This window comes from Galeopterus variegatus, unplaced genomic scaffold, assembly GCF_000696425.1.
Source record: "Galeopterus variegatus unplaced genomic scaffold, G_variegatus-3.0.2 Scaffold3198, whole genome shotgun sequence".
Classification (NCBI taxonomy): Eukaryota; Metazoa; Chordata; class Mammalia; order Dermoptera; family Cynocephalidae; genus Galeopterus; species Galeopterus variegatus.
The window spans coordinates 123,424-137,222 of record NW_007729309.1 but is presented as its reverse complement, the minus strand read 5'-3'; the positions used below and the strand labels follow the sequence as shown (position 1 = coordinate 137,222).

Here is a 13,799-nt window from a genome sequence, read left to right as displayed (position 1 = left end):
TATATTTTTCACAAAAGATGTAACTAGTTTTAATACTCTGTAGGAGCAAATGTATATCATTACACATTTTTTAAAGTTTACATGAAGTATACAGCATTAATTCTAAGCATACCATGATCAATTTATGATTCGCATTATTATCCCCAGAGCAAATAACTAAAAAATGCCAAATTTTATAAACCAGAAATGCAGTGAAGGAATTAAAATGCAACACTAAAAATACACTTAAATAAACCAAAAATTCAGAAAATGGTGAAGAAAAAAAACAAACCAGAAAATTCAGAGAAAGATAGTAAACATGAATCTAACTATATCAATAAATGACATTGAATATAAATGAATTTGATTGTTTTTTTAAAACTCCAATTAAAACCTACAGATTGTGAGTCTGGATTAAAAGCATGGTCTACCTATCGGTTATCTATAAAAAATATACCTAACTTATTAAGTTAAAGGTGGATTGAAAGTAAAAGGATAGAAGATACACCATAAAAACAGTAAGCATAAGAAAGCTAGAGTGACCATATTAATATAAGACCAGTAAAATTCAATTTTTTTAATAATAAGAGACATGAACATTTAATAATAAAGAGTAAATTATAAACAGGAAGACATAACAATCTTAAATGTTTATGTACAAAATAACAGATCTTTAAAATACAAGAAATAAAACATATACAAAAATTAGGATAAATAGATATATTGACAATGACAGCTAATGACTTTTAACTCTTTCACTCAATAACTGATAAAAATAATTGGTTAAAAAATCAGTAAGATTCCTAGGGATATAAAAAACTAAAGAGAATCTCTTCTTGCTAAATTCCTTCATTCTCACATTTAAACAAGGAAATAAGACATACAAACTAAAAGTGTATGACTTTCCTTGAACCCATCAGAGAGCTGAAGTCACAAGGTATCCTACTAACCCCAAATCTCAGAATATACAGGAGTCTGCTGGAAAAGAAAGTAGACGAACACTTATGTAGGTGGGACAGATGCTACCCAACACCAATCAAAGACTTCAGCTGTAACAGTTGGTGAACTGGTAAAGGCAAGGGAAGTGCAGACACTGTGAAGCACCTTAGAGATACAGGTACAAGAGATCTTGTAGCATCCTTTAGTCACTTTATTTACAGCAGGCAATTTTATAGATGCTAAAAAGTATACTGAAAAGCAAATAAATTTGAATAGCCAAAATACTTTTGAAAAAAAGACAACAAAGTTGGAAGACTCACACTACCTTATTTCAAGAGTTACCATAAAGCTACATTAATCAAGATAGCATGTTATTGGCAAAAAGATAGAAAAATAGATCAGTAGAACAGAGTGGAGTCCAGAAATAAACCCACAGACATGAAGCCAACTAATTTCTGACAGATGTACTGCTTCAAATATGCATAGGCTAACAGGCTAAAAGTTATCCAGGATCACCTCTCTGTTTGGCTTCCTGTTGCTTTAGATGCCACAAGACCTATTTAATCCCCCCAATATAACAAACGAGAGATTACTTTAATCCTCTGCCAATGCCTCTGGTAAATATAAATTATTGACTAATTCAGATAGCAATTTATATGGTTATAACCTAAAAATAAAATTTATATATAGTTTGCTTTTATCTCCAGTAGATAACAAATTATTCTATTCTTCGATGATGCATATTTCCTACTATTTTCAATATAATTTTTAGAAAATATTAAAATTTTAAAGAAATCAGTAAAGAAATAGAACTGAACTACATTATTGAGATGATACAAAAATCTGAATTGTCAAATCAGATTCACACGAATCAGAGATCTTATCCAATAACAAACTTTACCAAAAATATCAAGGATACAAGTAATTACTAGGCTTGGGCAAGCAGGAAATGGTCCATAACTGTCAATGCATCTCCTAAGATCCTTACTCATACATCAGATGTGCTTCAGTACAGATTAACATTAGAGTCTCTAACTAAGGTACATGGCTATATTACTTATTCAGAAAAGAGTTACCTCGGTCCTGAAATATGTCCAGTTTATACCAAAATAGTTCCATAGTTTATGCAACATTTTTCAGGCAGCCATGACCTATAAATCTGTAAGGTCTAGGTTTCTTTATCACAAAACAATACTAGATCTGGAATATTAAGCTGAAAGCTTTCCATAGATAAAGACTATTCCAATTTAAATATTATTAATTTGCTAGCTAAGAGGTTTTTATCATTACCACCAAGGCACCTGACTTTTTTTTTTTTAAGGAGGAATCTCCCAGTAATACAAAAGAATGGATTGATGACCTACTGCTTAACTATTTTTCTCCTATCAACTACCTTGATCTAATCAGTATTTTTAGAATACTAGAAATACCCAAAAAGAAAATACACATTTTAAAAAATACATAGACCATATGTTGGACATCTGGAAATCTCAGTAAACTTAAAATGGTTGCAATTTTATAAAATATGCTCTCTAACCTCATTTGAATTTAATTAAAAATAAATACCAATAAAATATCTATAAAATTTAAAATATTAGAAAATTTAAAACACACATACAAGTAACCCAAAAAAAGAGATCAAAAGAAAAATTAAAAATGTTTGAAAATGGATGATATTTAAAACAATTTGTGCAATATAGCTACAGCAGCACTTAGAGAGAAATTTGTAGCTGCCTGGTTACTTGTATCCGTGATATAGAAAGGACTACTAAAGCTCAATAATAAAAGAAGACAAAAATCAATATTTTAAACATAGGCAAAAGACTTTCAAAAGGAAAATATACAAATAGCCACTAATCAATTGAAAAAATGTTATATTTTATTATTCATTAGAACATGACAAGTAAAATCACAATTAGGTACCACTGCATATGCTCTAGCATGACTTGTAAAAAGTTGTTGATACCAAATCATGGCAAAGATATGGCATAAAGTAAGCTTTCAGATGTTATGTTGCTGGTGGGAATGTAAATAATACAACCAATTTGGGGAAAGTTTTGGCATTTTCTTTTGAAGTTAAACATAAGAGAGGACTTCAAGAAGTTCATGGAAAAATGGAATTAAAAGATAAAAATAAAATTTATAAACTTTATTCTTCCACACAATCTCCATCAGTTTAAAAGACACTTTTGTAAATAATGATACCAGCCTTTAAATTCACCTTGAAAGAACTGACAGCCCTGGGAATTTAACTGTGTCAATACAGTCTTTTGTACATTATTAACTGAAGAGAAATGGATTTAAGATCCAAGTGGATTAAAAATCCTTTAAACATTTTTTAAGATAAGGAAACAAAAAAGAAGTCAGAGGATCCAAATCAGGACTATAAGGTGGATGCCTAAAGATGTCCCATCAAAATTCTTGCAAAATCCCCTATGTTTAATGAAGGAATGAGCATGAGCATTGTGGTAGAAAAGAACTCTCTGGTGAAGCTTTCCCAGGTGTTTTTCTGTAAAGCTTTGGCTAACTTTCTCAAAACACTCTCTTAATAAGCAGATCTTATCAGTCTTTGGCCCTCCAAAAGTTAACAAGCAAAATGCCTTGAGCATCCCAAAATCTGTTGTCATGACCTTTGCTCTAGACCAGTCCATGTTTGTTTTGACTGGACCATTCCACCTCTCAGTAGCCATTGCTATGATTGTGCTTTGTCTCCAGGATTGTACTGGTAAAGCCAAGTTTCATGTCCTGTTTCTTCAGATCTTCAAAGAAACGCTTCAGGATCTTGATCCCACCTGTTTAAAATTTCCATTAAAGTTCTGCTCTTGTCTTCAACTGATCTGGGTGCAGCAGTTTTGGCACCCATCCAATGGAAAGTTTGCTCAATTTTTAAGTCAAAATTGTGTAAGCTGAACCAGCTGAGATGTCTATGGTGCTGGCTATTGTTTCTGTTGTCAATCATTGGTTCTCTTCAGTTAGGGTGCAAACAAGATTCATTTTTTCCTCACAAATTGATGTGGTCTGCTGCTGCAAGTTTCATTTTCTGCATTGTCTGGTCCCTCCTTAAAACGAATTATCCATTTGTAAACTACTGATTTTGGGGGGACATTGTCCCCATAAACTTATTGTAAAGCATCAATGATTTCACCATTCTTCCACCCAAGCATCACCATAAATTTAATGTTTGTTCTTACTTCAGTTTTAGCAGAATTCATGATGCTGTGATAGGAGCTCTTTTTAAACTAATGTTCTATCCTTTGTCGTGCCTCAAACTAGGTTCTGTTCAGACATTTTATAACAAATTAGTGAGACTTTATTGTGGCTCCAAAAATCCCTTTGAAGTCCATGCATAGTTTTTTTCATAATATGCATTTTCCATAAACTTTTTGGAGATCCCATGTAGACGTTTCCTATTACCCAATAATCCTATTTCTAGGCATTTACCTAAGAGTAATTAAAACATATATCTACAAAAAAAGACTTTTACAAGAACCTTTATTCATAATACTCCCAAGCCAAAATAAACCCAAATAACCATCAACAGAACAATGCATTAATAATCATGGTATGTTCAATGCAATACTACTCAGCAATAAAAAATAACAAAATATTGATATATGCAATATTATGGATGAATCGCACAGACACAATGCTTTGAGTGAAAAAAAGCCAGTCACAGAGAGAATATATTTCCATTTATATGAAGTCCTAGAACAGGCAGAACTAATCTATGGTTACAAAAAAAATCAGAAAAGTGATTGCCTCTGGGAAAGAGAGATTGACTGGGAATAGTATGAGGAAACTGGAAATAGTGTATTCTATTTTTAAAAAGGATCATTGGTACATTCATCAAAACTTATTGAATTGTACAGTTGAGATGTGTGCATTTCACTTTTTGTACATTTAAGCTAAAACACTGTAAACAGATTATTTAATTCTAGTTTGTAGGCTTGCTTTTTTTTACAGTGGTATGTGCTAGCAATTTTGAAACTGCATTACATGTACTCCAGCATGGCAAAAGTGTTACTATATTGAGGGTAATAGAAGCTAGGTTTCTTTATGAAAGCTACATTGGAGAAAGGAGTTAGAAATGCAGAAAGGCTAGAATGCACTAGGCAGTGCTGGCCTGGAAATAGAAATATCAGACTAAAAATATTAAGGTAGATATAGAAATAAATATGAATCTATATATGTGTATGTGTGCATAAACATATATATACATGTGTGTACCTTATAAATATAAATGTATGGGTGTCTGATGTATGCCTACACATATGTGTGATTGTGTGTAGGTGCATATATACATCCACACACGTATATTTCCTAGGCTATCTGATGAACATATCTAAAAGCAATGTCCTGTCAGTAGCAATAAACATACCTAGTACCCAAATCTTGGTTTGTAAAGACCATTCTCCACCAAAAGAATCAGTGATTTTGGAGGAAATGCCTAGAACATCTTCCTGTACCATAAAGTGAGGAAGTGCTCCAAAAATGCTGTGGACACATCGAAAGGATATGGAACCGGTTGGAAAGGAATCCAACTGGCCAAATTTGGGGTAATTTGAACATTAGAATAAATATTGATGGAAATGGTTTATACCCCCATTGAATAAAATAAAATCCCAAAGTTCAGTCAGATAGCAAAAATAGCAAGGTCAAAATACACAAAGAGGGCCGGCCCGGTGGCGCACTGGATAAGTGCGCCGCTTGGGAAGCGCGGCGGCGCTCCCGCCCGAGGGTTAAGATCCCACATGCAGACCGGTTTCCGCTCACTGGCTGAGCGAGGCGCGGGAGCAACGGCAAGGGTTGCAATCCCGTTGCCGGTCCCGGTCCGGTACGGGGGCAACACTGAGGGTTGCGAATTTCTTATATAACACCATTTTCAAAATGATTATTTTTAATCTTCATTTTCTTTCAGTTTTTAAACTTTATTTGTGAATTATAACATATGTACTGATCTATATCTTTCTTATACATTTAATGTTTCAACTTTTTTTTTGAAAAATGGGTTTTGAATTTGGCTATATGATGTTCCTCTGTTGAGAAATAGGTTTTTTTCAGTGAAAGTATTTGTTTAATCTGAAACATAAATAATGTACGTGAAGGGATTAATTTTGAAATGATGTCACTAAACAGCCATAGTTTGAAAATTATCCCAAGAACGAACTTTATTAGTGTCAGCAAAAAGAGAGTGGTATTGCTATTAAAATAAAGTTTTTCATGGCTTATGCACCTTTTATTTACTTTGTAATGAGAAGAGTTGATAGTGTAATTTTCTGGGATATAAAATACGGAATTAGATAAATACGTCTCTTTAAGGCTAATTACCTTCTAACCCTCATATTAAAAATTGTATTGTAATTTATAACTATGAAGTTATTTGTAGTATCTATTTTATAAAGACTTATAATTTGTATTTATTGTGGAAAATAAGTTATTGAAAATATGTGAAAAATATATTTTTTACTAAAGTTGTCAAACTCATTGATGAAGAAGTGTATACTGTTGTCAGTCTACTAAGCGGACGAGATAGTTGGCAAGTGATAGGTATGTGTCAGAAGGGAATATGTTCACCTTTTACGTGGATGTGAATTCTTTAAGAATTTACTTGGATAAGACTTTGAATAATGGGTCAAATAGCCTTTAAGTCTTTTGGTGTTAGATCCAGTATAAAAGCCAGCCCCTTCAGAAGTGCCCCATGTTGGATCTGACAAGGATAAGGCAGAACTCTCTGGGTGATTTCATTGGAGAGAACTTTCTAGCATCCTATGTACCTGAGGCCAAGAATGCTTTGTAGTGACATGCCACCTGTGTATATGAGAGAAGTTCTGTTCTTCTAAGAACACTATTAAATTGACTGAATTCTGTAGCTAGTTGAATTGCTCATTGTATTTTCTGTATGACCTGAAATCTTTCCTGAGTTTTATTTTCAAGTTTTAATTTTCAAAATTAGCTTTATTTTGAAAATATCTATTTTATTCTGATAAGATGTATGAAAATATGCTATGCCAGCATGACTATCTTATTTTAAGTGTAATAGTATTAATTAAATTTTATCGAATAAAGGTAATTACTCCTATGGTTAGAAACTGGATGACATTTGGGTAAATGTTTGGATTATGCTGGGGGTAATAAATAATTTTTAATTCGTTTCCAGTATAGTCTTTGAATGTAGTCTTTGGTTGTTTTCCCCTTTTGCTTTTAGACATCTACTACAGTACTTAAGTCGATATGACTACATTTACTTTTATAGATCTCATATGCAGGTGAAATCAGTACAAAAGAGATATCACTTGCAGTTTTGAATAAGAGTGTACTTGAAAAATGTGTCACAGAGTTTCTTACATTCCCAGGGATCCTAATGTCCTTGACAAGTGACCATGTACTTTTAAATAATCATTAATGTGCTGCTGGCTTTCAGTGAATAGAACACATAGGGCTGAGCAGGAAATGAAAAGGTCTCGTTTGTAAAGGTGGTCAGGACTTGAAAGGGAATATATGTGTAATCCCTTGAGTTAGAAAGTCAGAAAAAGCTTTTATTTGACGAATGATTTTTTATTTCCTCTATCAGACAGTAGGTTAGTCCAAAACACCAGTATACATCTTCTAGAGTCTAGAACTCTGGAGATTCCTGTCTCTAGTTTCTCTTGTCTCTGGTTTTTTGGGGTTAGGATAGTGGAGAATAATTGCTTCTCATCTTCCACTCCATGAACCACCCAATTTCTGTCCAGGACAAAGGCAGAGCGTCCATCTTCCTCTAAGTCTGGATCATAGTATTAAGGCCTGTACATGACTTCTTTCATTGTCCTCTGATCTTTTCCAAATAGTTGAAGGCACCAGGGCTGGTAAAAACCCCATTACATAGATCAGAGAGGTAACACAATGTTCACAGCTCTGGGATGGTTCATAGCTTTGGAAAGATTTTTGTAATTTCATAAAGAAAAATCAGAAATGTCATTTTCAAATACAAATAATGAAACATTTATGTAACCAGAGTTGAAATACTTCTGGCTTATCTCTTCAATTTGTACTCTAATTTGAGTAATTTATTGAATGTATTCCTGTTAAGTTAAAGTTCAGGAGCCCATAAAGTAGAAGATTAAAAATATAACCCCTCCAAACTTTCCATTTTGTAAATGCTTTATTTTAAATTATAATTTGTACTCTAATTTGAGTAATTTATTGAATGTATTCCTGTTAAGTTAAAGTTCAGGAGCCCATAAAATAGAAGATTAAAAATATAACCCCTCCAAACTTTCCATTTTGTAAATGCTTTATTTTAAATTACAAATTATAAAAGCTATAGCATATAGCCATGTTATATTTATGTAAATAAATGCTTTTCCAGAATTATAGGCAGTTACTTTACAAGTTTGATTTTTTTCTACTAAAATCTGATTGCATCACGTATTGAAATACACTTGTGATTATTGTTTTAAAATGCTGTTAAAAAGCAATTAAAAATATAGGTGATTCGGCCTAAAGATTTTTCTTTTTTCCTCCAGATATGCAAGATGACAAGGAAAGAATTAAAAAGTATGGAGCTTTTATACGTACTCTTCCAGGGGTCAACCGAGCAACATTGGCAGCTATAATTGAACACTTGTACAGGTGGATGAATTTGTGAACTTTTCTAGACATTTCAAACAAGGCACTCAATAGGTCGTTATTTCTTAAATTTAAAGTAGTGTGATTAACCTTCTGCATGTAGCTGTGAATCTTTCCCCATCTTTTGAGAACTATCACTTCAGTGATTCTGTCTGTAATTAAGTGACATTTACAGATAAATAGCACTGGAGAATTTCTTAAATGAATCAGTAATAATCATATACAGCATCCTCAAATGCTTTCAGTGCATAAGCAAGAATTTTAAAACTCATTTGGGTGGGAAGTTGGAGAAGAAAGTAACAATTTTTTTATTGCACATACAAATATAGTCTACATTGTATAGTCCTATCTCTATGACTGTGAAATCTTGGGACAAATTTTAACATAGTGAATGTTAGTATGCAACATGGAATTATCAAGAGAAATTGAGGGATTCATTGTGTTTTGGGGGACAAGAACTCTAGAACAGGAATCTCTGTGAGCACAGTGTTTCTTATGGTGGACTCTATAAACTCTTGATTCTTCATTATCAATTTATATCTTACCTGACCTCTATGTTTTGTTATCAGACTATTGGTCAGACGAAGAAATTTTAAAAGTCAAATACATTTTCTGTGTCAGGACATGAAAGTCCCCCTGCATTTGGAAGGATGTAAGGAATATAATGGTGATTTGAGAAATGAGCTCTGAAGGATGAGGATGTTCAAAAATAACCTTTTAAGTTAAAACTAAAGTTTTGTTTGTTTTGATCTCAGCAAGAATTATTACAAAAATTTTGAAAAGTACAAATTTTGCTTAAGGAATATATTGTTGTAGCTTCTTGCGTGGATTAAATACTCTCTTGAATAAATTTCAATAAAGCTGAATTCTACTATAAGTACCATATTTGGAGTCTAGATTTAGAAATATTCCTCAATTTGTCATCTGTTCTCTTTATCTCTCTTTTACAACCACTACTTCTCATGCATGTAAATTCCATTTTTGGTAAAACTGATTTTCTTATCACACCATACAAATATAGGTCTACATTATATAGTCCTTTGTCTATACCTATGAGATGTTGGGACAAATTTTAGTGTACAGAATTTTAGCATTCAACATAGAATTATAGAGGAGAGAAGAGTGATTCATTGTGTGTTGAGATCCAGGGAATGCTTTTATGCTTCAAATTTAAAGAGACATATAAACTGGACATGAAAGAAAAGTATGAGAAATGAATGAAGGATGTTTTCTGGGACATAAGACTACTGGAAGATGAAATGGCTTATAGTTATCTGGCAGGAGGTTGTGGAAGGCTTTGTAGGTTATGCAAAAACATTTAGATTTTATTTAAATGATAAGAAGTGACTGATCAAATCTGTTTTTGGATAATACCCCATATGATGGAATTGTTTGGGAAGAAGCAGAGAAACTAATTAGGAAATTGTTTCTTTTGGGCTTCTGATGAGAAGGCCTGAGTGAGTAGAGAGACTGAACAGACTGGTTATGGAACACTTGGGAATGCCAACATCTGGGGCAAAGAAAGAAAGGAAGAAAAGGAAATATACTATATTGTGTCCACTATCTTAGCCACAAAAACTTAAGATAAGAGAGGGTTAAGGGTACCAAAGGAGAATGGTGTTATAAAAGGAATTCTCAAGAAAGGGAGGGATATTTGATAGTGTCAGAAGTTTGAGAGGTAAATTTAGATAAGGTCAGGTTGATTCAGCATTTAATTCCATCCTGACCCTAGATAAAAGATCACTTGCTTCATCAGTAACATCCATTTAATTCCATTCACCCAGATATTTATTATGGACAGTGTGATTAAAGCAACAGTCTCTGACTGTGAGATACTTAAATTCCTCCTTAACAGAGGCTTACATGCATACAGATTTTCCAGATATTTACAGTCTAGGGTGGTAACAGTACAGTAACAGAGGCTTACATGCATACAGATTTTCCAGATATTTACAGTCTAGGGTGGTAACAGTACAGAGGTGGTTTTGAGGGAGGATGTTCATAATTATTACATCCTCCTCTATTAAATTACAATTCCTTTTGCATCTTGTAAATCATATGATGATTGCATTTGCTTTCTCTGTCTCTACTATGTAATTTGGCATTTTATTATGATTTTCTTTGATTATCATATAAATTGCTGTCATGTTTTCTCACTTTTCCTAGTACTTTCTAGAATCTATAGCGTTAGTCTCCCTTGTTTAGTACCTATTGAAAAAATTTCCAAATGTAATTAAACAGGCAGTCTGTCAGCTACTATATGTGCAGTCAGTGACAAATAAATAGAGACCATTCACAGATACTTCCATGTGCACCACTTACAGTTATCATCTAGCACATTTGCATCAATGTAACTTTCCCTTTCTTGGGGTGATGGCTGGTTCTTTTTCTTTCTTTTTTTTTTGTAAATCACCACTGCACTTTTTATGTCAGAGAACTTCAATATTTGTGTGTTTAAAAAATGATAAATGAGTTTCTGGCTTTCAGTTCTATGAAATTTTTGAATAGAAGCGTGTCATAATTAGCTATGCTTTTCTCTAACAGGGTTCAGAAATGCTCAGAAATCAATCACATGAATGCCCATAACTTGGCCTTGGTCTTCTCATCCTGTTTGTTTCAAACTAAGGGACAAACTAGTGAAGAAGTGAATGTAATCGAGGACCTAATTAATAATTATGTTGAAATATTTGAGGTAAATATTTTATTTCCTGCCCTTGTTAAAATGGTTTTGTTGTCATTTGCAAACAGTGATACATATTTTAGGATATTATTCTGGTCTTTATGAATGTTTAGAAATAGGTAAAATAAAGGATAATTATATTTTCTTTAATATTTTAGAAATAACTCTGTTTTTAAGCTATAGCCATTCATTTAAATTTAGCTGCTTTTAAAGCTTTTTACCATCTGGTGACTGTTGGACAGAATGGTTCTATTTATAGAGTTTGTATGTGTGTGTTTTCTCTTTGGTATATGTATATGCATTAAATATGTCTACTAAGAAGTGTGAAGTTATGAATTTAACAAATTCAGTAATAAACACCAGGCTGTTAAATTCTACAATTGAAAGCATTTTTTCTTCCCATTTTCTTTTTCTTTTTGGCAGCTGTCCATGGTCTGAACCTGTGACCTTAATGTTATAAGGCCATGCTCTTACCAACTGAACTGACTGGCTAGCCTGAAAGCATTTTAGGTTTTTTTAAAAAATTATGTCCCCAATTGGAAAAAACAAAAATCCTGAAATAATATTATTCTATGGCTTTTAGTAAATCATTTCTGTTTTAATTATTTGACTTTTCAATGTGCTGTTTTATGAAGTTAATATTTTAATGTTTCATCAGAAAACTGCTAGAATAGGAATTTCATAGTTCAAAAAAGTAAAAATAGAGGAAATAAGTCTATGATTTGCATTAGAGGTCCAGTTTCATCACCTAACTAATTGTAGTATCTCAGTTTTGTCATTTAACTTTTTGAGCACTGCATTAAATGGTGTTTGTAAGACTGATTGTTTTCTGGAGGGTGGATGTAAGAGATGAAACTAATTGGCTTAGTGTAATAGATTATCATTTGTAGAGGTTTTATATTCTCATTATAGTAACTACTCAAAAGATTCCTTAGCAAAGGGAAAGGGACTATTTTGATAAAGTAACACTGCTGGTGTTTTAATTCATACAGGAATGGACATGAGAATTGGTGGATTCTTTTCTTTTTGATCTATTCTTTCTTTCTTTCTATATGTGTCCACTGTTTTTGATCAATAGCAACTTCTTTGCAGTAATCTGATGCAGAGGAATGAAAGAATTAGAAAAAAAAGATGTATGGCTTTACATGCTTTCTTTATTTTTTATTTTTGAATGGTTATCTTCATAGTTATGTTAAACCCAACTTTAACTAAATGGTAGAAATTTAATGAGCACTTAATGAACATTTCAGTTTGAGAAATGAGTCTTGTTTGTCAACCTACATGAACTTTAAGAAACCAGTCATCAGCCTCTTTGATTGTTAAATCTCCTTACCAATAGGGCTTCCATTGATGCAATCTGCAGACTGAAGCAGTATCATCATAAAACATTCTGAACTTAGAGACTCTTATCTTGTTGGCTTTATTCCTGCCCTAGCTGTGTAGACCCATGCTGATTAAGATGGCCATTCTCATTTATTTTTAATTTGTTGGTATTTAAATTCCTGAAGTTACGTGAGGATGAGTACCATCATTCCTTGTCTTCTACATTATTAGAATGTCCTAAATTATATTTTAAACAGGTTAAAGAAGATCAAGTCAGACAAATGGACATAGAAAATAGCTTTATTACCAAGTGGAAAGACACTCAAGTGAGTAGTAATAGTTAGATCTCTAAAGAATTAAAGAAAAACACAGAAACTTGTATTGTAAAGATAATTTGCTGTGTGTAAAGACATTTGCTGTGTGTATTTTCAGGTTCTTATTTGAAGCAAAGTAAAAGTAATGGGGACAAAGAACCTAGATAAAATAGTTGTATAATTCTGCAACCTGATACATACCTCAGAATATGTTAATGTAAACTCTTAAAACTATAGAAGGAAAGATCAGTTTTTATTTACTTATCAATATTTCCTTTATAAAGTAAACTTTTATTTATAAAAACAGTTGAAAATGCCAAGGATGCCAAAAGAAGCATTTAAAGCCAGAGAAATACTAGACAAAATTGAAAATTCAGATAGCCTAATGACTCTTTCCATTATGATTTTGGAAATATAAATTATTTCCTATATGCTTTTGCTCTGCATGCTTTCAGATGATTGTATTAATGGAAATGTTTCTAATGTGATCTAATTTTTGTCTTAAATCAACTTTTCTAGGTCCTGTCTTGCTTTCCTCAGTCACATTGTATGGGATTTGTGTGTTCAGGTTGCACTAAGCTTTTTTCCAAGGCACCTTTTCTTGTTTAATGAGTATTCACTGGCACTTCTTAAAGTTGGTCATTAATCATCTAGTAACTAGGAATTATAGTGGATTAGGAGTACCAGTGTAAATAACAGACATGGGTCAAATGTACTCTGTTCACAGTTACACTCGGGTAATAAGGCAAGTGCTTCCTTATTAGTCATATCCTAAATTCTCCTCAGTTCTGAAATATCCACTTCTATTTAGAGGAGTCATTGGAACTATCATTCCATATGAAGGAAATGACGGAAGGCTTAATTACCCAGTACTAGTACTGATGATGATAATTATTTAATGAATTATTTCCTCCATTTTGTCCCAAAGTAATTAATGCAGCTTCAAGAGGAGTTAG

The 13,799-nt window shown here is 32.6% G+C and overlaps 1 protein-coding gene across 1 annotated transcript in view; it reads left to right on the top strand.

Annotated features, from left to right (window-relative positions):
* Positions 1-8,419: 8,419 nt before the first annotated feature.
* The window catches only part of LOC103600044 (arf-GAP with Rho-GAP domain, ANK repeat and PH domain-containing protein 2-like), a 58,048-nt gene continuing 52,668 nt past the window's right edge, over positions 8,420-13,799 (top strand). Inside the window, exons 1-3 of the mRNA XM_008584274.1 lie at positions 8,420-8,529; positions 11,071-11,218; positions 12,787-12,855. Of these exons, the coding sequence (XP_008582496.1) occupies positions 8,426-8,529; positions 11,071-11,218; positions 12,787-12,855 (321 nt within the window). The 5' untranslated portion in view covers positions 8,420-8,425. The remainder of the gene's footprint in view (positions 8,530-11,070; positions 11,219-12,786; positions 12,856-13,799) is intronic.